Source organism: Macrobrachium rosenbergii, chromosome 47, assembly GCF_040412425.1.
Source record: "Macrobrachium rosenbergii isolate ZJJX-2024 chromosome 47, ASM4041242v1, whole genome shotgun sequence".
NCBI lineage: Eukaryota > Metazoa > Arthropoda > Malacostraca > Decapoda > Palaemonidae > Macrobrachium > Macrobrachium rosenbergii.
In genome coordinates this window covers 44,859,503-44,886,680 of record NC_089787.1, presented here as the reverse complement: position 1 = coordinate 44,886,680, position 27,178 = coordinate 44,859,503, and the positions used below count along the sequence as shown (strand labels likewise).

Sequence of the window (27,178 nt, the reverse complement as noted above, 5' to 3'; positions counted from 1 at the left end):
CTAATTTTCTAGTGTCAGGTTTAATAGGGCCACTAATTTTCTAGTGTCAGGTTTAATAGGGGCCACTAATTTTCTAGTGTCAGGTTTAATAGGGGCCACTAATTTTCTTTTCTTGTTTAATAGGGGCCACTAATTTTCTTATGTCAGGTTTAATAGGGGCCACTAATTTTCTTGTGTCAGGTTTAATAGGGGCCACTAGTTTTCTAGCATCAGGTTTAATAGGGGCCACTAATTTTCTAGTGTCAGGGTTAATAGGGGCCACTAATTTTTTAGTTTCAGGTTTAATAGGGATTACTAATTTGCTGGTGTCAGGGTTAATAGGTGTTACTATTTTTCTAGTTTCAGGTTTAATAGCGGTTACTAGTTTTTTAGTGCCAGGTTTAATAGGAGTTACTAATTTTCTAGTATCAGTTTTAATAGGCATTACTAATTTTCTAGTTTGTCAGGTTTAATAGGGGTTACTAGTTTTCTAGTTTCAGTTTTAATAGTGTTACTAGTTTTCTAGTTTCAGGTTTAATAGGGGTTACTAGTTTTCTAGTTTCAGGTTTAATAGGCATTACTAATTTTCTAGTGTCAGGTTTAATATGGGCCACTAATTTTCTAGTTTCAGGTTTAATAGGGGTTATTGATTTTCTAGTGTCAGGTTTAATAGGGGTTGCTAGTTTTCTAGTGCCAGGTTTAATAGGAGTTACTAGTTTTATAGTTTCAGGTTTAATAGGAGTTTTCCAGTTACTAGTCTTCAAGTTTCTGGTTTTAATCTAACTTCCTGGAGTTATAGTTTTCTAGTTTCAGAAATTTAATAGGCATTACTAGATGGTTGGCCAAGTTCCAGGTTTAGAACCATTCCCAATTGTCCTCAGAAATGGGTTACGTTAATTTTTTTGCTTTGTCAGGTTTAATACTTGTTTGGGTTTGGCTAATTTTTCTCAGTTTGAGATGATTCAAGGAGTGGTTATTAATTAGGAGAGCTAGATCTTCCAGTGTCCTTTCAGGTTTAGTCAAGTCCTTTCTAACTGTCTGATACTAATATTCCTGATCCTAACCCGAGGGGCTATAGTATCCTCCTAATTTTCTTTAAAGTGTCAGGTTTAATAGGGTTTCTAATTTCTTGGATAGGAAGTGAGTGTCAGGTTTCGGGACAAATCAGTTCAGGCACTTTGTTTTACTAATTTTCTAGTTTGAGGTTCAATAGGGATTTGATGTACCTAGTGTTTATCGCAAGCAAAGTGTCTGGAGGATAACAAGTTAATGTCAGGTTTAATATGGGTACTAATTTTCTAGTGTCAGGTTTAATAGGGGCCACTAATTTTTCTAGTGCTCTTTCATGGTTTAATAGTCTGCTGGGGTTACTAGTTTTTTCTCAGTTCCATCAGGCTTAATAGGGGCTACTAGATTCTTCATTTGAGTTGTGGAACGACCAAAAAAAAAAAGTTTTAATAGGGGTTACTATGGGATTTTCGAGATCTAGTCTTGGGGTTTAAAATGGTTCAAGAGAACTGGTAACTAGTCCACTTTGTCCAGGTTTAATAGGACAACACCACAGGTTTACTAATTTTCCCTAGTGTCAGATCCTAAAGATTTGCTGTGGGCAGAAGCGAACAACTAACTCTTTTCTAGAGGGGAGAGAAGTTTCAGGTTTAAGGAAGACAGGTTCTCACGACAGAATTTTCTCACGTGTGCAACAGGCTTTGGAATCTGTGGGGAGAAACTGGTCAATAGACCTCTTTGCGACACAGAGAGCTGCAAGAGGTTAGTCTCCAGTCCCAGACCAGGAAGCTAGTTCTCATGAATTGGGAGGACTTAGCTTTTTCCATTCAAGATCCTAGACAGAGTCATGAAGAAGTTTTAATGAGACCATGGATCACGGGGTGATGGAGTGGCTAATCGTTAATTGTCGGAAGAGGATCTACCACATATAGAGAGATACCATTCTCAGCTCTCAACCTATTTAGCCTTTCGAAAAACTGGCAACCTAAAAGGGCTTTTCAAGGAAGCTGCAAGAGCCATAGGAGGCGTCCACACTCAAGGTGTACCAATCAAAGTGGGACGTATTCAAGAATGGTGCAGGAAAAACATTTCCTCTTCCAGTACCTCTCTAACTCAACTGGCAGATTTTCTTAGCATTTGAAAACCCAAGGAAACCTACTAGCCATTCAGGCTTGCTTTCAAATATTGGCCGTTCGGGGAGACAAGGACCTCCACGGATCTCATAAGGTCCTTTGAGGTTAAGAGGAAGGACAACCCCACCCCTCTTGGAATTTAGTCCTAAAATTTTTAACCCGAATAGGTTTGAACCTCTCGACAAGGCTTCATGGAAGGATCTCACTAAGAAGAGGCTTTTACAGCCAAAGGGTAGGAGAACTACAAGCCTTTAGCAAGAAAGTAGGCTTCAATGGGAAAATGCAGTCTGCTCACTTCAACTTAGAACCCTTTCAACCATGGCCCAGATCTTTTCCATACCAGGCTGTCTAATTTAGTAGGACAGGAAAAGAGAGAGGCCTTTGTCCAGTTAGGGCCCTAAAATTTTATCTACAAAGGACCAGAAACATGAGAGGTCAGACAGATCACCTCTGGTGCTCAGTGAAGGTTACCCTTATCAAAGAATGCACTGGCGTTCTTTAACTTAATAAGGAAGCTCACCAAGAATGTGACAGAAAGCTTTCCAATCCCTCAAAGTCAAAGCGCACGAGGTAAGAGCTGTCGATGGCTTATAGACACAACAGGTCTATGAAATCGATTTTGAAGCGACTTTTGGGATGGCAAATCTATCTTAATAGATTGTTACCTGGTTACTGAGGATTGCTGTTCCTAGCCTCCGGCGCCGTAGTTGGAGATACTAACCCTATAACCTTTTTTTTTTGTATTATACCCTTGCCTTTTTCTTGATTTGAACTCACAGGTTGTCAGTTTTGCAACCTTCCACAGTCTGGGGTTGCAACTAGGTTTTAGTTCCAGTGTGTTTTTAGTGATTTTAGTGGGTCAGGGGTTACTTTGTAGTTTTTGCCAGGATAGCAGGTTTAGTCATGTTAAGGTTGAGGGTTGACAGCCCCAGTTCCAGCCCCTGGATGGGACTGTCTCTCAAGGAATGCCATGAGGGAGATAATTATGAAGCCAGGTTCTTATCTAAGAACCAGATCATGTTTACAGCTAATATTTAGTGTTTCAGCGAATTCCCAACGGTGTTTTGGTTCTCTAACCCACCACCAATGGTTCAATCATAATAGTAACTACCAGGAAGTTAGATATTTAAAATGGTATTTTCATTATAAAATAAGTTTTTAAATATACTTTCTGGTAGTGTCCGGATCCTCCCTCTGAGAACAGGGGCATGGACCTTCTGAGGACAATTGGGAATGGTTCTAATTCTGGGGAATTCTCCACATCTATCACATTTTGGAGAGCCGGAGACAGTAACTACCAGGTGTATATTTAAAAACTTATTTTATAATGAAAATACCATTTTAATAGGGGTTACAACAGTGTCAGTTTAATAGGGGTTACTTATTTTCTAGTTTGAGGTTCAATAGGGCCTATTATTCTAGTGTCAGGTTTAATATGGGTTACTAATTTTCTAGTGTCAGGTTTAATAGGGGCCACTAATTTTCTAGTGTCAGGTTTAATAGGGGACTAGTTTTCTAGACCAGGACACAGTTACTAATTTTCTGATGTTGGTTGCCCAGGTTTAATAGGGCCTAATTTTCTAGTGTCAGGTTTAATAAGGGTTACTAGCCCTCTAGTTTCAGGTTTAATAGGGTTACTAATTTTTGACAGGTTTAATAGTGGTTACCCCATTTCATGTTTAATAGGCTCCCAGAGAATTTCCAAGTTTTAGGTTTTAATAGGGTTACTAGTTGTTTCAGGGGTAGTTCCAGGAGGGAGGCAGTTTGAGGGCTACTAATTTCCAAGTTTCAGGTTTAATAGGGGTTACTAGTTTTCTAGTTTCAGGTTTAATAGGGGTTACTAGTTTTCTAGTTTCAGGTTTAATAGAGGTTACTAGTTTTCTAGTTTCAGGTTAAATAGGGGTTACTAGTTTTCTAGTTTCAATTTTAATAGGGTTACTAGTTTTTAAGTTCCAGGTTTAATAGGGGTTACTAGTTTTCAAGTTACAGGGATTGTTCTTCCAAGGGAGTTGGAGTGGTTCCTCCAGATGGACTGACGGATATCTACAAAAGCCCTCAGCATTTCCGGAGTGTCCGGATCTCTTGGAAGAGGACCTTCCGAGAGACAGTCCTCTGGGAATTCTCCACCCGCAGAAGAACCGGAGACAGACCCTATCTCTCTGCCCATAACACAGCGCACAATCCCGCTGGGAGCAAGGAAGGACCGACGCGCCTGATGTTGATTGCCCAGGCCTCAGCCCCAGCAACACTGACCCCTGTTTCCTCCCAGAGAATCCGAGGAAGTTGAGGGGGTGGGAGAGGCAGAGAGGAGACCACTGCTTATACCAGCGGACGCGGGACAGATCTGCGATGGAGGATCGTGAGAGGGCCTAGATGGACTTACTCGCCTGGGCGAGCGACTGTCATGACGATCAGGGACAGTCTCCTCACCGCCGATTCACGCTCTGACGCTGGACGGGCCTCCACACTGGGGCATGCATGCAGAGGAGACCAACATCAGGGCACAGACTGCCGATTGGAGGCCGCTGTCCCTATCGTCCGGGCGTGTTCTAGCCTTCTCCGTCGAAACAGAAGAAGAAGGCTGCGGGGACCCCTTCATGGTTCCTCCCAACGTCTTCGGAGTTGATACGTCCTTGGGCACCTTCCCCGCTGATCCTTTGTCTGACTTGGGCATGGATGACAGGTTGGGTGGAGGAGAAGCCTGAAGGCTCCTCCCCATCTCCTGTACGGTGATGGAGCTCGCTACGGAAGTTGAGACTGCACGGTCTCCTGTAGGAGACCGCGCCTTCGGCGACACTCGCTTAGGAGGGGCTGAAACGGAACCAGTCCGGGAGGACGAAGCTCCCAAACCGTCTGAGGAGGGTACTGAGGTACCCCTCCAAGCGAGAGACCCAGCAGTCTTCCCCTGAGGAGAGGACTGCGCCCCCTTAGAAGAGTGAGTCTTCTTAGGTGGAGGAGGGATTACCCTCCCCTTCCTAGCCCAATTGGACTTAGAAGAGGGAGGGGAAGAGGCAGACAAAGATGATGATGACGAAGAGGAAGAGGAAGATGGGGATGGTTGACAAGCTCGCTTCTTCTTCTTCTTCTTCTTCTCGAGCAATGACAAGACCGCATCCCCCAGCTTACCGCCCCCAGCTTACCGAAGACAGACCAGGGGTCAATGGGAACTGGGGCAGGGACAGCAAATGGAGCAAGAGTCCGAGGGGACTCATGCTGTGGGCGTACGATGGCTGGAACAGTTGGAGATGCAGGAAACGTTTGCGGTCCGCCGTGTAGGCGGGGAATGGTGGAATTGAGGCAGGAGGTGTGAGAGCCTAGCTGAGAGGTGGCAGAGTGACCGAGCAGACCGGACCAGCAAGTGTCAACACTGAGATGGCAGGAGTAGGAACTGCACCATAGGCATGATGTGTTTCCACTGAGGTCATCACGCTTCTAGGCAGCACAATGGTGATGGTGGTGGTTGTGAGAGCGTCAACCGTGTGGATAGTGGGGGAGGGAGAAGTACTCCCACTAGTGCAGCAGAGTTGATATGCTTGAGGAGTGAAGGAAGATCAGGGTTGCCAACCATCCCGAGCGACTCCCACACCTGACTCAAACCTGGCACAGAAACCAACCCTGTGGAAGACAAAAGTGGTTAAGGGGCACAATTTCATGTAGAATACAGAAAAAAATTACTCATGGTTATAGCTTTTATCAATTTTGATATATTTTCATATAAATCACGATTTCAACCTTCGGTCAACTTTGACACTACCGAAATGGTCGAAAAATGCAATTGTATGCTAAAACTCTTAATTTCTAGTAATATTCAATCATTTACCTTCATTTTATAACAAACGATAAGTCTCTAATGTATTTTGATTTATGGTGAATTTTTTAAAAACTTTTCCTTACATCTGCTCTAACTCTGCTGAAAATCTCAGAAATTCTTTAGTCACTTTGTCATAATTTTTGCACTGTTTTGTATTAGCTGTTACATAAAGTTTTATATATGAAAAATGTGCAATTTCATGTAGAATAAAAAAAAAAATCATGGTTGTAGTTTTTATCAATTTTGACATATTTTCATATAAATCATGATGTGCCAAAATTTCAACCTTCGGTCAACTTTGACTCAACCGAAATGGTCGAAAAATGCAATTGATAAGCTAAAACTCTTACATTCTAGTAATATTCAATCATTTACCTTCATTTTGCAACAAATGAGAAGTCTAGCACAATATTTCGATTTATGGTGAATTTTTGAAAAAAAACTTTTTCCTTAACGTCTGCTCTAACTCTGCTGAAAATCTTGTAAGAGCCTGATGCTGTCTCTTCCAAACACGTGTGTTGTGTTCGTCGTCCATCGGAGTGGACAAGACAACAGCACTAAAGAAGCATACAATATTTCTGTCTTTTCTTAACCATTGTTGTCTTGATGTATGTACAATCACCACAGTGAATAGCGATTTCTTAAAAACAAAAACATAGAACTGCAATTTTGATAGTCTAACACAAGAAAAACCCTTTCTTATACCTGAGTATTTTATTAGTTTTTGTTGTATTTATTCTTGAAAATTATATGAAAATACAGTAATTAGTGAATATTTCTCATTGAAAAATACGCGAATGGGCGAATTTTCCACAAATAATGGGTAGATATGTTCCATGCAAGCGTGAGTCCGCGAATCTTGAGAACGCGAATACGGGGGTTTACTGTAATCATGCCATGCAACATTCTAATCATGTTCATAATGTTCAACGAATCTTCTGTATCAAACTGTGTGTGTTTCTGTTTGTGAAGAAGCCAAACGTCTCGCCACTCCGATGGACAACAAACACACGAAACACACTTGTTTGGAAGAGACGGCGTCAGGCTCTTACAATCTCAGAAATTTTAAGTCACATTGTTGTAATTTTTGCACAGTTTTATATTAGCCATTAACATAAAGTTTTATATATAAAAATATGCGCAATTTCATGTAGAATACAAAAAAAATAACTCATGGTTGTAGCTTTATCAATTTTGACATATTTTCATATAAATCACGGTAAGTGCCAAAATTTCAACCTCGGTCAACTTTAACTCGACCGAAATGGTCGAAAAACGCAATTGTAAGCTAAAACTCTTACATTCTAGTAATATTCAATCATTTACCTTCATTTTGCAACAAACGAGAAGTCTCTAGCACAATATTTCGATTTATGGTGAATTTTTGAAAAAAACTTTTTCCTTACGTCCATGCTAACTCTGCTGAAAATCTCAGAAATTCTTTAGTCACTTTGTTGTAATTTTTGCACGTTTTATATTGTTTTCAGTGTTTTATATTGAAAAATGTGTGCAATTTCATGTAGGGTCACATAAAGTTTTATATAGTTTTGAAAATTTTCATATAAATCATGTAGAATACAACAAAAAATAATGGTAGAAAAATGCAATTTTAAGCTAAAAATCTTACGATTCTAGTAATATTCAATCATTTACCTTCATTTTGCAATAAATTGGAAGTCTCTAGCACAATATTTTGATTTATGGTGAATTTTTAAAAAAACTTTTTCCTTACCTCCGCATCAAGACGCGCTTAACTCTGCTGAAAATCTCAGAAATTCTTTAGTCACTTTGTCGTAGTTTTTGCACTGTTTTAGCCGTTACACAACATTTTTTATATGAAAATGTGAGCAATTTCATGTTGGATACAACAAAAAATAATTCATAGTTGTAGCTTTTATCAGTTTTGAAATATTTTCATATAAATCACGATAAGTGCTAAAATTTCAACCTTCGGTCAACTTTGACTTGACTGAAATGGTCGAAAAAATGCAATTGTAAGCTAAAAATCTTACATTATAGTAATATTCAATCATTTACCTTCATTTTACAACAAACGGGAAGTCTCTAGCACAATATTTCGATTTATGGTGAATTTTTGAAAAAAAAAACTTTTTTTTACGTCTGCAAACATTCACGATTTCATGCATCATTTTGTGATAATATTTTCTCTGTGTAGCTTTGATCGTTTTACAGTTTGTTATATACCAAAATCATCGCAATTTAGTGTACAATACAATGATAAAAAATAGCTCATTAGCTTTAACCGTTTTGCTCACAGCGCGATTTGTATACAATTATATATGAAAATTTTTTTTTGCACTTATATATTCCAATATTTATATATGATAATGATATTTTTTCATTTCTGATTGTTGCATACTAAACTTCAGGCAATGAGAAAAAAGGAGCCAAAAATGAACTCTTAATCTTAAAAACTAAGCATGCTGTGATTTTTTGAAAAAAATTTCTTTCTGCTTCGGCGCTAACTCCCAAACCCCGCCGGCATACGTCAGACGCTTTTGTAAATAGAGGCTCAGTGTTTAAGGGTTAATAGGGCCTTGGTCTCAGTTTCTAGTTTCTGCTTTAATAGGGCCTACTACTTATTTTTATTTTCTAGTTTCTGACTACTTATTTTTATTTTCTAGTTTCTGGTTTAATATGGCCTACTCATTTTTTAGTTTCAGGTTTAATAGGGCCTAGGTCTCAGTATCTAGTTTCAGGTTTAATAGGGCACAGGTCTCAGTATCTAGTTTCAGGTTTAATAGAGCCTACTACTCCTTTTCTAGTTTCAGGTTTAATAGGGCCTACTACTCATTTTGTAGTTTTAGGTTTAATAAGACCTACTACTTATTTTTTAGTTTCAGGGTTAATAGGGCCTACTAGTTATCTTCTAGGTTCAGGTTTAATGGGGCCAAATGCTCATTTTCTAGTTTCAGGTTTAATAGGGCCTATTTCTTAGTTTCTAGTTTTAGGTTTAATAGGGCCTATTACTGTCCTCTTTTTCCAGTTTCTGGTTTAATAGAGCTTACTACTTATTTTTATATATGTAACTTACCCTGTAATTACTTAATTAAGAGTTTCTACTCAAACGGCAGTTAGAATTCTGAATTCACGGTAGCGATTCTTTTGTTTGTATAGGTGACTATGCCCCGCCCACTTTCGGGGTATGAAAGAGAAACAACACCGCCAACATGACAATTTGTTTCTGCATTCACGGTAGCGATTCTTTTATTTGTATAGGTGACAATGCCCCGCCCACTTTCGGGGTACGAAAGAGAAACAACTCCGCCGACATGACAATTTGTTTCTGCATTCACGGGAGCGATTCTTTTGTTTGTATAGGTGACTATGCCCTGCCCACTTTCGGGGTACAAAAGAGAAACAACACCGCCAACATGACAATTTGTTTCTACCGCTTGTAGTGTGAACACCTGGTGCTGTTACAGCAGTTCAGAGTTTTGTGATTCATATTGGCTTTGTATTTTCTACTTTGTGAAGTATTTGTAGCCGTTTCGGCATTTTTTCATTTGACTTTTTTTGGCTAGTTAGGAAATGTCCAACACTAGTAGTTCTAGTTTCCGGTATTGCAGTAAGGGCTGCAATACATGGATGACAAAAGCAACCTACGACTCTCACACCCTTTGTTCTGGTTGGAGAGGTCAGGTTTGTTCAATATATTTGACTTTTGACGAATGCAGAGATTGGGGGTAACAGAAATGGAAAACCTTAAATTTGTACTATAACTACGATAATTGTGTATTACCGTATGATGGTTGAAATACAAGCAAAAATGGCTGTTGTTATCTGATTCGGTGATAAGCAAAACAACAGTTTCTCATTCGGTTGTTTATGAAGTTAAGTATACCTTAGTTTAACCAGACCATTAAGCTGATTAACAGCTCTCCTATGGCTGGTCCGAAGGATTAGATTTATTTTATGTGGCTAAGAACCAATTGGTTACCTAGCAACGGGACCTACAGCTTATTGTGGAATCCGAACCACATTCAGTTGTTTATGGCTGTACACATTTTCGCAAGAGTATAACGTTACTAATAATACTTTTGTCATTCTCTTGTAGTTTTTTAACTAGAAGATGAGATAAATAGATGAAGGAAAAGAAGTTGGTGTATTGTAATTTGGTCTCTTGCTGCCTGATTGTACACTGCCGAAATTTAAAAATATTTTATAAATATTGTCATCGGTAATAATTGCTTACCCCATTGCAAAATCGACTATCGTAAGGTGAATTATCGTAACTCTAGCACTACCTGAGTATTTTAATTTTATCACAAAAAGTGCATTTAGTCATGAAAATGAGGTGAAAATACAGTAATTAGTGAATATTTCTCAGTGAAAAATACAATGAATGGGCGAATTTTCAGCGATAAATGTGTATATATGCTCCATAGAGAAATCCGCGAATCGTGAGACCGCAAATACGGGGGGTTTTACTGTACACATTATTCGCAGAAAATTAGCCCATTCGCGGTATTTTTCCCTGAGAAATATTCACTTGATTACTGTATCTTCATATCATTTTCATGACTAAATGCACTTTTTGTGATAAAACTATTAAAATACGCAGGCATCAAGGTAGTGCTCGAGTTACGATAATTCGATTTTGCAATGGGATAAGCAGTTAATACCGATACGGCAATATTTATAAAATATTTTTAAATTTCGCGCAGTCAGTAGTGTCCAATCAGGCAATGAGAGAGACCAAATTACAGTAGACCAACTTCTTTTCCTCCATCACTTTATCCCATCTTCTGGTTAAAAAAATAAAAGATAATGATAAAAGTATTGTTAGTAACATTTTACTCTTGCTTAAAAGCGTACAGCCATAAACAACTGAACGAGAAACTGTTGGTTTACTTATCACCAAATTGGATAACAACAGATGTTTTGCTTGTATTTCAATCATCGTATGGTAGTAAACAATTACAGGCAGCCCCTGATTATCAGCAGAGTTCCATTCCCGACAGTGTGACGATAACCGAAAATCACTGACAACCGAAAATTGGTGATAATAGCGCCGATCCTTGGTTATCGGCACTGGTATCCGGTTATCTGTGCCGACAACCAGGGATCAGTGAAGATAACCAGAGATCGGCGCTGATAACTGGGAATCAGTGTCGAAAATCCGGTTATCGTCGTTGCTAGACAAGTGCTGTAAAACTGGATCGCTGATAACCAGGGACTGCCTGTACTGTAGTTATGTTTCAAATGACGTTAAGTAGAATAGACTGATATATTTTTACATTATACCCTTATTCGCTATGGAAATAGTCCTATATTGCTAAATTTAAGCTGGAAGTTGTAGTTGAAGCTAAGAAAACAATGTTGAGGCTGCTAATGACTATAAATTATTGTGCATTAGCAACATGGATGAAACTCGACCTTAAATGAAATTGGGAAGTATATTAACCCTTTAATGCCAACTGGACGTATTTTACGTTGACAAAATTTTGTCGAGTGCCGTGGACATAAAAAGTTGTCTGTCGGGTGCCTTGAGGGATGCTGGACATAAAAGCCCTCTGTTTGACTCATTCGATGGGCAAAAATGAAGAGTTTTAAATATTTCGTGATAGAAAAATACTTGTAGGCGGATTCCACAATAAGCTGTAGGTTTGCGCAAAAAATTTTAAAAATCCTTGGGCGCCTTGAGGGATGCTGGGGGTTCACGGATCACGCTGTTGTTTTGTTTACAAGCGTAACCCAGCTGCGCATGCGCCGAATTTCTTTCTTATCCCAAAAGAAAGCATCAGCTAACTCTGCTGAAAATCTCAGAAATTCTTTAGCCACTTTGTCATAATTTTTGCACCATTTTATATTAGCCTTTACATAAAGTTTTATATATGAAAATGTGTGCAGTTTCATGTAGAATACAACAAAAAATAACTCATGGTTGTAGTTTTTATCAGTTTTGAAATATTTTCATATAAATCACGGTAAGTGCCAAAATTTCAACCTTCGGTCAACTTTGACTCAACCGAAATGGTCGAAAAATGCAATTGTAAGCTAAAACTCTTACATTCTAGTAATATTCAATCATTTACCTTCATTTTGCAACAAACGAGAAGTCTCTAGCACAATATTTTGATTTATGGTGAATTTTTGAAAAAACTTTTTCCTTACGTCCGTGCTAACTGCTGAAAATCTCAGAAATTCTTTAGTCACTTTATCGTAATTTTTGCACTGTTTTCTGTTAGCCGTTACATAAAGTTTTATATATGAAAATGTGCACAATTTCATGTAGAATACAACAAAAAATAACTCATGGTTGTAGCTCGTATCAATTTTGACATATTTTCATATAAATCACGATACGTGCCAAAAGTTCAACCTTCGGTCAACTTTGACTACCGAAATGGTAAAAAAATGCAATTGTAAGCTAAAACTCTTACATTCTAGTAATATTCAATCATTTACCTTAATTTTGCAACAAACGAGAAGTCTCTAGCACAATATTTCGATTTATGGTGAATTTTTGAAAAAACTTTTTCCTTACATCTGTACTAACTCTGCTGAAAATCTTGTAAGCACGTGTGTGTTCGTCGTCCATCGGAGTGGACAAGACAACAAGAGCATCTCATTTTCTTTCTCTAAAGGAACGCGATTTCAACCATACAATATTTCCGTCTGTTTCTCCCTAACCATTGTTGTCTTGATGTATGTACAATCACCACTACTTGCATTGCCATGCAAGCATTCTAATCATATACTCATAATGTTCCAATGAATCTTCTGCATCAAACTGTGTGTATGTTTCTGTTTGTGAAGACGCCAAACGCCTCGCCACTCCGATGGATGACGAACACACGAACACACGTCTTTGGAAGAGACGGTGTCAGGCTCTTACAATCTCAGAAATTCTTTAGTCACTTTGTCGTAATTTTTGCACAGTTTTATATTAGCCGTTACATAAAGTTTTATATATGAAAATGTGCACAATTTCATGTAGAATACAACAAAAAATAACTCATGGTTGTAGCTTTTATCAATTTTGACATAGTTTAATATAAATCACGATGTGCCAAAATTTCAACCTTCGGTCAACTTTAACTCGACCGAAATGGTCGAAAATGCAATTGTAAGCTAAAACTCTTACATTCTAGTAATATTCAATCATTTACCTTCATTTTGCACAAACGAGAAGTCTCTAGCACAATATTTCGATTTATGGTGAATTTATGAAAAAAACTTTTTCCTTACGTCCGCACGCGCTAGCTCAGCTGAAAATCTCAAATTCTTTAGTCACTTTGTCGTAATTTTGCACCGTTTTATATTAGCCGTTACATAATGTTTTATAAATGAAATTGTGCGCAATTTCATGTAGAATACAACAAAAAATAACCCATGGTTGTAGCTTTTATCAGTTTTGAAGTATTTTTATATAAATCACAATGAGTGCCGAAATTTCAACCTTCGGTCAACTTTGACTCGACCGAAATGGTTGAAAAATGCAATTGTAAGCTAAAACTCTTACATTCTAGTAATATTCAATCATTTACCTTCATTTTGCAACAAATGAGAAGTCTCTAGCACAATATTTCGATTTATGGTGAATTTTTGAAAAAAACTTTTTCCTACCTCCGCATGCTAACTCTGCTGAAAATCTCGGAATTTCTGTAGTCACTTTGTCGTAATTTTTGCACCATTTTATATTAGCCATTACATAAAGATTTGTTTATGAAAATGTGTGCAATTTCATGTAGAATACAACAAAAAATAACGCATGGTTGTAGCTTTTATCAGTTTTGAAATATTTTCATATAAATCTTGATAAGTGCCAAAATTTCAACCTTCGGTCAACTTTGACTCGACTGAAATGGTCGAAAAACGCAATTGTAAGCTAAAACTCTTACATTCTAGTAATATTCAATCATTTACCTTCATTTTGCAACAAATGAGAAGTCTAGCACAATATTTCGATTTATGGTGAATTTTTGAAAAAAACTTTTGTAAGTCTGTGCGTTACGAATTCGTGCATCATTTTGTGATAATATTTTCTCTGTGTTGCTTTGATCGTTTTACAATTTGTTATATACCAAAATCGTCGCAATTTAGTGTACAATACAACGAAAAAAAATAACCCATTAGCTTTAACTGTTTTGCTCACAGTGCGATTTGTATACAAATATATGAAATTTTTTTTCACGCTGTCATATACAGGCATAATTCAAACTTATGCGAGGTTAGGTTCCAGAACCCCTCGCGCAGGGTGAATTTTCGCATAAGTTTGGCACAGTCTCTAAAAATGCTAATAAATGCTTATTTGTAAAGTTTAAACACTAAATATGACCCTAATCATGCTCCCAAATTATTAAGTTAACTTTGAAATGAAATTAAAGTTACTGTAATTTAATTTAAAAGTTAGCTTATTACATTACACTTAAAAAAGAGAAATAAATGGTTGACATAAAAACTGAGATTTGGAAGAGAATTTCTCTCTCTCTCTCTCCCCTTCCAACCGATCTATTTTTAGAGAATTGTCTGAACCTCTTTTTAACAACTTCTTTATTCTGCGTCTCTTTCTCTTTGTTTGAAATGCTTTTTCATGAACAAACAGTGTTTTATATTTTGATTAATACAACTCTTAGTTATTATGTCTCTATGTTTTAGAACGTATGTGCAACACTAGCGTATTTACACTTCGTAGACGATACAGGTCAAATTAGATCAATTTAAACTATCTACTGTACAGAGAATTAATAAGTTGTAAAAATGTGAGCGCTAACTATGAGAGAGAGAGAGAGAGAGAGAGAGAGAGAGAGAGAGAGAGAGAGAGAGAGAGAGAGAGAGAGAGAGAGAGAGAGAGAGAGAGAGAGAGAGAGAGATTTAAACTATCTACTGTACAGAGAATTAATAAGTTGTAAAAATGTGTGAGCGCTAACTATGAACGTGAGAGAGAGAGAGAGAGAGTGAGTTGTTGTCTTGCTTAAGAGAATGAAATTATTTATCAATTATTACGGAGACTGAGAGAATAACACACGAGAGAGAGAGAGAGAGAGAGAGAGATATTGTCCTTAATTGAAATATCAAGTTATATTATTTATGAATTATTACTGTGAGAGAGAGTTATTCTTACGTTAGATATCAAAAGATGGAAATTCAGTATTAAACTAACTATTAAATGAAATTAAAGTTACTGTATTTTCATTTAAAAGTTAGCTTAATACATTACCCTTAAAAAAAGAAATAAATGGTGTGACTCTCTCCCCCTATTCCGTCGATCTATTTTTAGAAGTCTACTCAACCTCGTTTTAAAAAACCCCTTTGTTCTGTCACTTCTCTTTATTCTGAAATGCTCTGTGTTCTGAAATGCTCTATGTCTCTGTGTTTTAGAGCGGCACATTTACAGTTTGTAAACGGTACAGGTAAAATTAGATCAATTCAAAATTATCTACTGTACAGTTAAAGACATATAGAGAAACAGTGCTGTAATACGTAGGTTGGCTGACTTCAAACAAGAGAGAGAGAGAACAGTTGTCCTTACTTAAGAGAGTGAAATTTTTTATGAATTATTACGGACACACACACAGAGGAGAGAGAATTACAAGAAAAATTTGACCACCGATTAGCAACACTCCCCTTCTTGTCATGTTAAATGACATGTCTGACAGCTTTTGCCTTCACCTCCTCCTTACAAAAGGGGAGGGAAGAATTTGTTTGTTCAAAATAATAAGAATTTTGTAATTACAGTTTTTTATTATTATTATTATTATTATTATTATTATTATTATTATTATTATTTGAAAATTAGTACTTATTATTAGGTAAAAAGTTTATTTATCATACAAATAAACATACCTGTATACATGTACCATAAAAATTCGCCTCACTAGAAGCGAGAGAGAGAGAGAGAGAGAGAGATTATTACTTTTAAAAATATTTAATGTTATTTAATTTACACATAAAAGCTTGAGAACTTATAAATTACTTAAAAAATTAAAACAGGTTTGCTGGGTTTCTCAGTGTTCACAAATGTTCGCGTGTCTGGGAAAAACTCGTGTATAACCATTAGTTAGGTTCCAATGAAAATTTCGTGTGTCTGTGAATTTGTGCAACTCGAATCGTGCAAGTTCGAGGTATTACTGTATTCCATTATTTATATATGATAGATATTTTTTTTCATTTCTGGTGGTTGCATACTAAACTTCAGGCAATGAAAAAAAAAAGAGCCAAAAAAGAACTCTTAATCTTGAAAACTAAGCGTGCTGTAATTTAAAAAAAAAAAAATATCTTTCCGCTTCAGCGCTAACTCTCAAACCCCGTCGGCATATGGCAGACACTTTTGTAAATAGAGGCTCGGCGTTTAAGGGTTAATCAAAACTTCTGGGCATGAAAGAACACACAATACTGCTGTTTTCACGCCGATAAAATGTAAATATGTAAAGCGTCTTATGATGAAATCGAGTGAAAGTAGGAAACGAAATCTTGATTTTTTTTTTTTTTACACAAAACAAACATGCCCCTAAGTGGCCAACGTCATCTATTAACGATAAAAATAGCTAAATTAATTTCACAACGAGATGTATTCAAGTTATATTTTGACTTAAAAACACTTTGTAGAACGAAAAATAATCTTTCCCCATATAAATAAAGTATCTAGAGATTCATTTACGCTAACCAGAAGCACGAAAAACTCTGAACAGTTTAATACGGCAAAATAAACTTACCGTGTAATCAGTTCCCAAACCAAAACATTGATCACTAAGACTGCAGTTTATAATACAAAAGCAATACAAGAATATAGACAATATTATTGGATACAGTAAAGTAAAGCATAATATTTTAAAATATCCTTGGAAAAGATGCATATTCATTATGTTGATGTTTGTATAATACGATATTAATATGTGAATATAAAGTACAGTATAGTGTAGACTAAGCTAATTCTTGTTTGTTATTCAATTTCTCTCTCTATTGAATTATCGTAAGTCAATCTGCATGAACCTCCAAAATTACCTGATATTAATAATTACTATACTGTGTATGTATAGAGTAATACTTTATAGTGTAGGCTAGGCTACCATATATGTATGTATACATGGTACTGAATACCCTAGTGTAGGCTAAACTATATTCGAGATACAGTTTTTCCAACAAACAATGGGTTTTTCGGAACCTAACCCATTGTAAGTGGAATAATACCTGTATGAGCATTTTTTTTTTGTTTGTTTGTTGTTTGAACTATCAAAATAGGCAGTTGTAATTGTTTTTAGAAGGGCTTTAAGTATTTGCGGGCGATGTGTGGTACTCATCCCCTCCAAATACACGGGTTTACTGTGATAAAGCCCACAAAAAATTTTATAGTGAAAGTAACACTAAGAAAGAAACCCTTAAGAACATTCTTAGTCTTCCGTATTGTAATGGTTTTGAAATTATAAAATCATTGTTAAAATCTTTCAGTGGCAATCTGGTTTTAGTTTTCTGTAAAAGAAAACTATTGTGCCAGCTTTGTCTGTCTGTCTGCACTTTTTTCTGTCCTCATTCAGATCTTAAAAACTACTGAGGCTAGAGGGCTGCAAATTGCTATGTAAATCATCCACCCTCCATTCATCAAACAAACCAAATTGCAGCCCTCTAGCCTCAGTAGTTTTTATTTGATTAAAGGTTAAATTTAGCCGTAATCGTGCTACTGGCACTGATGTAGGCATGGCCACCACCGGGCCATGGTTAAAGTTTCATGGGCCGTGGCTCATACAGCATTATACCGAGACCACCGAAAGATAGATCTATTTTCGGTGGCCTTCATTATATGCTGTAGCAGCTGTGCAGAAAACTCGATTATGCCGAAGTTTCTTCGGCACATTTTTTACTTGTTTTCTTATAATACACTAAAAGGTATGTTAATAGAAAATAGCCAAATGAAAGCAACAACATAATATATAAAATCCCATTCATGGACTGCTCTTTTTTTTACAAAGGTCAGTCTAGTAAAGATTTAGAAGTGCGAATTAAACAGCATAAGTAGTCTGTCAAAACTGGGCAAACCTCCAATGGTATATTCATTTAAGTGAAAACTTACTGGGCAAATTGGACTGACAGTTCAATGATTGCCAGATCGAAAGGTTTCTCTTCGTGAAATCTTTTAGAATTTGCTATAATACAGCTTACTTCCAGCTGTAATTTTAACAATAGCCCTGTCATGTATTATTTTGACCCCTGTATTAGTAAAATGTTCAAGAGTGGCCTTAAGGATAAAATCACCGACTTATTTACTAATTAGTTACCATATGTAATGTCTGTGTATTCATATGTTTCGTTTTTTGAAAATGTTCTTTTTTCAAAAATTTTTAATAGTTTACCAAAAGGAGAATATATCAAGTGTTGCACTTTTATAAACATGTAATCAGCTTATAAACATATGTACTAATCAGCTTATTCATTCCAAGGTCATTTTGGTAGTCAGTCTCTTCCCCTGTGTAATCCTTTAATTGACTCCTCCGTGCTTCTGAGCCGTTGGACCTAATCTTCTGTAAAACCTCTCAAAGATTTACCTTTGTTTTGGTAGGTCCATTAATTCTTCAACTGTGTTGGATTCCAGGTGCATCTGTTCCTTTATAACCCCCATCCTCCGGGATATATGTTTGTCATCTGTCAGTTATGCAACCTTTCTTGCAAACTTACTTTTATATTTCTTGTCAGTCTGCTATAGTCTGTCCAGAATGTCATGAAACATAGAGTAGATTTCCGACTTTGCCACTTTGCGCCAATTTCATTCATTAAATCTCACTTAAGGTGAAAAAACAGTGTAGATTTGGCATACACTTTGCCACATCTCTCTCTGTCTCAGGTCAGGAAGGTTAAGCAGCTTATCACTTTTGTTCTGATACCCAAGCGTGACGGTTTAAGATTGAAGGCTCCCCACGTCAGCAATTAAGTGCGCAGACACGAGAGGTCATATTCAGTGTCCACGAGTATTTCAAAAGGGAGAAAGACAACAAAACTGTTATGCATGGTTTTGACAAGGCAGTACAAACGTACAATGGATGCAACTAAGCAATGCAGAAGTACGATATATCACATTTGTGAGGAAGGAAAAGACAGCTTAGAAGAAAATGAAGCTCCCGTTTTTAACGTAAAGAAAAGGAAAAGACCACCAACTGTAACCAACATCGATGGGTCTGATCAGTGCGTTTTACGTCAGAAAGGAAATTTCAACGCTGGATAGCATTCTACTTGAAATAAAAGAAAATATTGGATTTAGTGGATGCAGAGAATCTTTACGTAAGATACTTCAAGTAATTGGATTCAAATACGGAAGAGTTAAAGGGAGAAAATTTCTACTGGAGGGAAGTGATATTGCCAGTGCCAGGACCAAGTTCCTACGTAAAATGAAAAATATTAGAGATACAGGAAATAAGTCTGTTATATTTCTAGATGAAACTTGGATTAATCAGAATTATAGTCACCAAGTGTTGGATGGATGAAAGTTCGACAGCAGCGACTGGAATAAACCCACCAAGCGGAAAGGAGTAGAATTATAATTTTGCATGCTGGATCTGACTGACTGGAAAGATTCAGATTATGGGATTATAAAGGAAATTTTTTACGACCGTATGAAAGGACCCGGAATGGAAGGGTGCAGGGATTACATTGAGCCAGATTAAATGTCTTGAAGTTTGGCAACGTATACAAACCTACTCGATGTTTCGTGACATTCTAGACAGACTATAGTAAAGGACTGTGTGTCGAAAGGCCTAGCAACCACTCTGTTGTTTCACTTTTTGATTTTGCCATTTTGGCATTTATATATATATATACATACATACACATATATGATATATATATATATATATATATATATATATATATATATATATATATATATATATATATATATATATATATATATATATATACATACATACATACATACATACATACATACAGTAAATCCATACATACAGTAAATATTCGTGGGGATGCGTACCACACCCCCTGCAAATAGCTAAAACCCGTGAAAACTTAAGACCCTTCTAAAAACATGTAGAACTGCCTATTTTGATAGTTCAAACACACACCAAACAAACTAAAAATGCTTATACAGGTCCTACCTGTAGCTATTTGATTATTATTTGATATATATATATATATATATATATATATATATATATATATATATATATATATATATATATATATATATATATATATATATATATATATATATATATATATATATATATATATATATATATATATATATATATCTATATATCTATATATCTATATATCTATATATATATATATATATATATATATATATATATATATATATATATATATATATATATATATATATATATATATATATCTATATATCCATAAAGGAAATTGAAAAAACAGAGTGGTTGCTAGGCCTTTCGACACATGGTCCTGTACCAGCAGACTGACAAGAAATATAAAAGTAAGTTTGCAAGAAAGGTTGCATAACTGACAGATGGCATACATATATCCCAGAGGATGGGGATTGTAAAGGATGGGGTTAGGTTCCAAAAAAATACCATTATTTGTTGGAAAAAAGTAAGAAATACCAAAACGTATCTCTAACATAGCCAAGACTACACTAGGGTATTTTTGTACTTTATATATATACCATGTATATATATATATATATATATATATATATATATATATATATATATATATATATATATATATATATATGGTAGCCTAGCCTACACTATAAAGTGTTACTCTTGATATACATGGTATAGTAATTATTAATATCAACTAATTCTGGAGGTTCATGCAAAGTGACATGATAATTCAATACAAAGAGAAATTGAATAACAAACAAGAATTAGCTTAGCCTACACTACGGTTTATTGTATACATACACGGTAGCATAGCCTACATTATACTCTACTCTATATTCTCATATCATATTATACAAACATCAACATAACAAATATGGATCTTTTCCATGGATCTTTTAAAATGTTATGCCGTAATTCACTGTATCCAATAACGTGTATATTCTTATATTGCTTTTGTATTATAAATTGCAATCATCAGTGTTTTGGTTTAGAAATGTTTACGAGGTGTTTATTTCGTTGCATTTAACTCAGTTCAGAGCGCTTTCTTGCTTCTAGTTAGCGTAAACGAATCTCTAGAATCTAGATACTTTATAAGGGACAAGTTTATTTTTCGTTATGTGAAGTGTTTTTAAGCCAAAATATAACTAAAATACGTCTTGTTGTGAAATTAATTAAGTCAAAATATAACTAAAATACATCTTGTTGTGAAATTAATTTATCTATTATTTTTGTTAATAAATGACGAGTGACGATAGCCATCTGGGGGCGTTTGTTTTTGTGTAAAAAAAATTTTAGATTCCTTTCTCTATTTTCACTTGATTTCATTATAATACGAGTTTTATGTATTAATTGTTTATCGGTGTAAAATAATATTAATATGTTCTTTCATACCCAGTAGTTTTGATTAAAATACTTTCTCTCATTTTAATTACGATCGAGTTTCATCCATGTTGCCATTGCATGATAATTTACAGTATAGTCATTAGCAGCTTGAACATTGTTTTCTCAGCTTCAGCTACAACTTGCAGCTTAAATTTAGCAGTATATTTCCTTGATAATCTTTTATCCATACTGAATAAGGGTATAATGTAAAAATATATCGGTCCTATTGTACTTAACGTCATTTTTGCCATAATGTATGGTAATTGTTTATTACCATACGATGGTTGAAATACCTTGTAAACGGCTGTTGTTATCCGATTCGGTTATAAGCAAAACAACAGTTTCTTGGTCGGTTGTTTATGGCTGTACGCATTTACGCAAGAGTATAACATTACTAACAATACAGTATGTATGTAGATACATATAAGAGATAATGATGACGATAATAGTTATAAATATTAGTCGTGAAGACTTTCTTATGATGCATCAAAGTGACATCTTGATAGACCTACTTCCGAGGCTAATGAATGGGAGGAGTGTCTCATTCCTTTTACAACTCGGTTGTAAGTAATGGAAACAGTTGTGTACAAATCATATAAAGTAGCCCTGCCTAATTAGTAGCTGTTTTGACAGTGTCCCATCATTGTCTCCTTAACCCGTAAGTGTTTAAGGCCATCACCGAAGAAGTCTCGAATCAAGAGATTAGAAAATTCTTAGCAATACCTTTGAAGTCTTCGCTGTAGGGTCTTGCCTCTACAGCTTCCTTTTTTTTTTCATGTGAGTCTCATGTAGAATTTCCCAAACCACACTCAAGTTCTGCTTCAGTAGTGATCTGGCTCACATTCTGAGTGGAAAATTACACTTGTACAGTAATCATAACTGATGTTTTGAACTCCCAGTTCAAGTAGGCTGTGTGGATCCTGAGAAGGCAATGAGCAGAGTTTCAGAAGTGTCTGGCAAAGTGTCAAGAAAAACCTTTGGTAGTGATGGTTCTCAGGGAAGGACACCTTGTACCTTTTGTTATGTTTTTACCCTATGAACTTCCTGATATCCACACTCTTCATACAGAGAAGTTCAGAGTTGGGAGGGGTAGATTGGACAGTTGTTATGCAATGAGGCCATCGAGCCATGGGCATTTCCAGTCTCAACAAGTTTATTCATATTACTCTCTTTTTGATGAGTCATTCAGTTTGGTCCTTGTCGCCTTTCAGAAGGGCAATGGATGTTTTCTGCCAACATGTAGGACATGTACTTCCACATCCCGGTACACCTTCAGTTGAAGAGAAGTATTCTCTGTGTTGGAGTTTTTAGCAGGATGGATTCATCTGCTTTTTCGGACGACTGGTTTGTTCTCACCAATTTATTTCTTACGACCTTGAGGATGAAGAATGATTTTTTATATCTAACCTCAGAGCTGGGCATTTTGTTCCATGTTGACTAAACTATACTTTTCTGGTCCAGTCAGTTGTTTATCTGGGGATGAAGATTAGCTCTCTGTTTTGGGTGATTTTTTTTTTCCAACAGAGATAGACAATTTTCTACCACTTTGAGAACTTTAATGGGTTGGCCTGTAGACCTCAAGAACCCTTACACTGTCCTCATTTGTCTTGGAGGCAGATGGGGGGCCCATTCTGAGAAACATTTGATGTCAGGGAGTTGGAAGGTAAACAACCTACAGCTTTTGGCAGTTTGGAATTGTCGTATGCTAGAAGAACATCTAGTCAGAGACAGTACAGTCGCAGTCTTTTCTGACAATTCAACCTCTCGATTCTTATATAAGAAAACAAGAAGACACATCAAGAGATTTGTTCAGGCTAGCAAAGAAACTTCCTTCTTCTTTGGACAGAGGCCCAGCAACATCATTCCTTTACCTCTTTTTGTCCTAGGGAAAAACATTGTTATTGCCATCTCAACTGAAAGGGCAAGGTCTTCAGCCAGATAGTCTCCTTTTCCTCAGGTTTGCCAGAAGTTGTGGAACCTTTGGGGGGACCCAAACACCAATCTGTTCATGACTGCCCAAAACACCACTCCCAGTTTACTGCCCTCCATGCCAGGATCTTCAGGCTTGGGCAGTTGATACCTACCTTGAGAATGGTTGAATCTAGAAATATTCAATAAGTTATGAGCTTTGCAGAACACAAGGATGATTTTGACAGTTCGTTGGTAGCCCCAAAGGGAATGGTTCCCCTAACTTCATTTCCTGGTGGTAGATGTCCCTCGTCTTCTTCCTTTCAGGAAAGACCTTTTCAGACAGTCTTATTTGAGAAGGATCCATCAGACCTCCACATGCTTCGTCTGACTGCTTGGGGATTGTCATTGTCTGTTACGAGCTAAGGGGATTTCTAGCAATCCTTACGTCTAGAAGGCTCTCCACTGTTTGACTTCTGTACCAATAACAGTGGTCATTTTATTGATCCTGGTGCTTGTCCAGAGTGATATCCAGCACCTGTTCACTAGATAGCCTGATTTAAGTCCTGTCAGCATCTTGGGTACGCAAAGCAGTTTTCTGTCACAGCGATCAATGGATACTGCTTTACATTGTATTCAGTTCTGCATCATGCTGACTGTTTAAAGTTTGAAGAGGTTTTCTGTCTTTTGTGCTGGAAATTTCAATCTTCCTATCATGGTTTATGATGAAATTTAGAGTATTCCTCCAGATTTTGACACAACCTCAGTTTGAGCCTTTTGATAAGGTATCACTTTTAAGAACATTGAAGACACCCTTCTTTTAGCTCTTGCTGTGGCAAAGTGTGTTAGAGAGCTTCAAGCCCTTTCTTGTATGTGGGCTTTTTTTTAGTGGCAACCTCTCTCTTTTCTTTCATTGCTGAGAGAAAAGATTAGAAGTGAAAGCCCATCCCAGTTTTATGACTTTTTAATTTAACTGCTTTGGTAGGCAAGGAAGAAGCACCTGTCTTATTAAGTGTTTACCTGGACAGACATAAGCCTTTATTTATCTTCGGTGTTAGGAGATCAAACACGCCTATGTCCAAGAATGCTTAAGTCAGTGCGCACACAATTGATTCCTGAGCTTTTACCACTTTTGAGAATACAATAATCCTCATGGCTTCCATACCATAAGCACGTCTTTATTTTCTTTAAAGCCTTTTTCAAGAGAAGGTTGTCATGCAGCTCAAGGGAGATGTAACTATTGTTGATTCACATTATTTGCGAAATGTTCAAATTTAGCTCGCAGTATAAAGCACTTAGTCCTATCATTGCGGCAGGGACGCTTTCACGTGAACCAAATATGAAAGTAACCTTGTTGTCTATCTTATTGTTAGTTGTTAGGCCTGCTATTGAATTTTGGGAGCATAAATGTACACATTGGTGTATAGGAGCATACCTTCATATATGAAGGTGGTCATTATCTTTAGTTTTGGACTGTTGGGTATGGGCTTTTGACTCAGGCACATGAGTCTAGAACTGTACAAGTTAGTGTCCTATTTTCTCTGTAAGGATCCTCTGACAAATCTCGCCACAAGGGCTTTACACCCTATAGTGGTTCTAATGTCTGGCAACATTGTTTGCCAGTAAGGATCACACAACAGGCAGGAATGTTGAGAAGCTTTTTTCCCCTCATTAGAAAACTTTTAGTTCGCCTGGCTGAACATTGTATCTCTGGCTGCACTAATCTACCATCCTCATTCAGTGTGGTAGTCAGCTAACTTTAACAATAGGTAAATTCTTTCCAAATAATGATAATTTTCATGGTAAAATTGATTATTTGATACTTTACTGTTAAGTGGAAACCCACCCAGCCTCCACACATCGTAGTGGATGGTCATGAAGAGTTCTGACAAGAGCGTAAACATTCCAGCGCCACCTGATGGGGAACTGGTGATTACAGAGGCAGTCCTAGCGGGTTAACCAAGTGTTATTTTTTATTTTGTATGCCGATCACACCTATTGACACGAAGATATAAGCTAACTTGAACAGTAGGTAAGTGTCCAAATAATTTTATCATGAAAATTATAATTTTCTACATACCTCTGCTATGTTCCCCACCCCCACCCCACCCCACCCCAGTCATGTGGACAGAAGGAAAAGCTGAATGGAAAACTATAGATGCTCAAACTACCTGAAAGGGGTGGGTCAGCAGACGGTTCAGACTGAATGTTCCTGTTGATTTTTTACTTTTTGCTCACTATTGTCCTCCTGCCTTATGCAGGAAATACAGTAATCATAATAGAGAAGTAAGTATTTAAAAAATTTTATTATAAAAATTTCCATTTTGTCCCAGATAAACATCTCTCCTAATTTATAAAATTTATCCTTATGATATCTATGAACAATATACAATATGTTTTTACTGTTATTTTAACTTTTGCTTTTTAGGATGGTTGGGACAAGAGTTTACGTGGGTGGTCTCAGTTACCGTGTAGGAGAACGTGATTTGGAGCGTTTTTTCAGAGGTTATGGACGCTTACGGGATATTGTCATAAAAAATGGATTTGCTTTTGTCGTAAGTATTATTGTTAGATTTGTTGGCATAAGAAATTGGATTTGCTTTTGTCATAAGTATTGTTAGATTTGTAAGATTTTGTGTGATTACCGTTTTAAATGGATTATTTTGTCTTTAAAGAATTTTTTCTTGAATGTGAATTGATTGCTCAGTGTGTGTGTGTAATGCAGGGAGTTTTATATGCAGTGGAAGTTTTTATAATTTTGAATTTTTTATGATTTTATATACCTTTTAACTACGAAATTATAGTAAAGTAACAAAAGCATCCTCTGAATAAGATTTAAAGTTCAGTGTGTTGTTATTATAGGAACATTCAAGGAAGTGAATAAATACTCCATTATAAGTCCCTTATCTAATGTAAGAGCTGTAAATATAAAAAAAAAGTGACAGAATGGCTGTTTTGCCATCCAAGCCATTGCAGTCTGGAGAAAAGAGCGGGTGTTCCACTGCATGTTAATCTGCCAAATACTAGAATGTTAAACAGCTAGAGTGACACCCATAGTCTCCTACTAAAAAATCACAGATGGGAGAGGAAAACGTCCTTGATCAATTTTGCACAAAAAAGCATCAAGCATCAGCACCTAATAAACATATTAAGGCAACTTTCAGCTGTGATCAGTACCTAAAAAAAATGTGACAGTGCGCATAGTGTTCAACTAGATGTCATGCTCATCATTACCCAGGATGCCACCTCTCCATCCTTATTGGAATTTGACTTCTACAAGGCAAACTGGGTTGAAATAGTACTTCCTATTGCTGATTGATTGCAGTGAATTAAGAAATAAATTGAGCACTGAAATCCTGCAAATTATTACATCAAATATTTTACAAAGCTTTAGATAAATTCTGCCCTAGATGTAAGAATCAGCTAGGTAGGACATCCTACATAATTGCAAGAGACTGAGAAGTCTTTATTTTGACAGAGAAAAAGGGAACTGATAACTGTTATGGTCAGCACTGCTATGATCTTATGCCAAGCTCTTAAAATGACACCTGAAGTACTTCAGATAAAACAAAGTGATAAATTTTCTTGAAGCTGTAAACATAAGCGAGGAAAACAAGGCAATAGAGAAAACTAAGTATGAAATAACACAAAGTTCTTTGAATATGCTTGCAAATATAAAAAATTGAAGCATGGAATTTGCCCCCTCACTCTTAACAGATGTGCAAACCACAAGTGCCGGTGGTCTCCTGTAACTACAAATCATTGGGTTAACTGGAGAAGTAATTGAAAAGGAAATTAGCACTCATGGAATTAATTTTGCAGCCAGACCAGACCATTTTCTGACTGCTATTGAAGTCATACTAGACTGAAGTGAGGAAATCCATCCATCTTCTTTGGTGAGAATC

General features: G+C 36.4%; 1 protein-coding gene across 6 annotated transcripts in view; it reads left to right on the top strand.

The window, feature by feature from the left end:
- The window catches only part of LOC136830820 (serine-arginine protein 55-like), a 193,762-nt gene that overhangs the window by 2,676 nt on the left and 163,908 nt on the right, over positions 1–27,178 (top strand). For all 6 annotated transcript variants that reach the window (XM_067090769.1, XM_067090771.1, XM_067090773.1 and 3 more), the window contains exon 2: positions 25,702–25,828. In XM_067090769.1, coding sequence (XP_066946870.1) covers positions 25,703–25,828 — 126 coding nt within the window. In that variant the 5' untranslated portion in view covers position 25,702. The remainder of the gene's footprint in view (positions 1–25,701; positions 25,829–27,178) is intronic.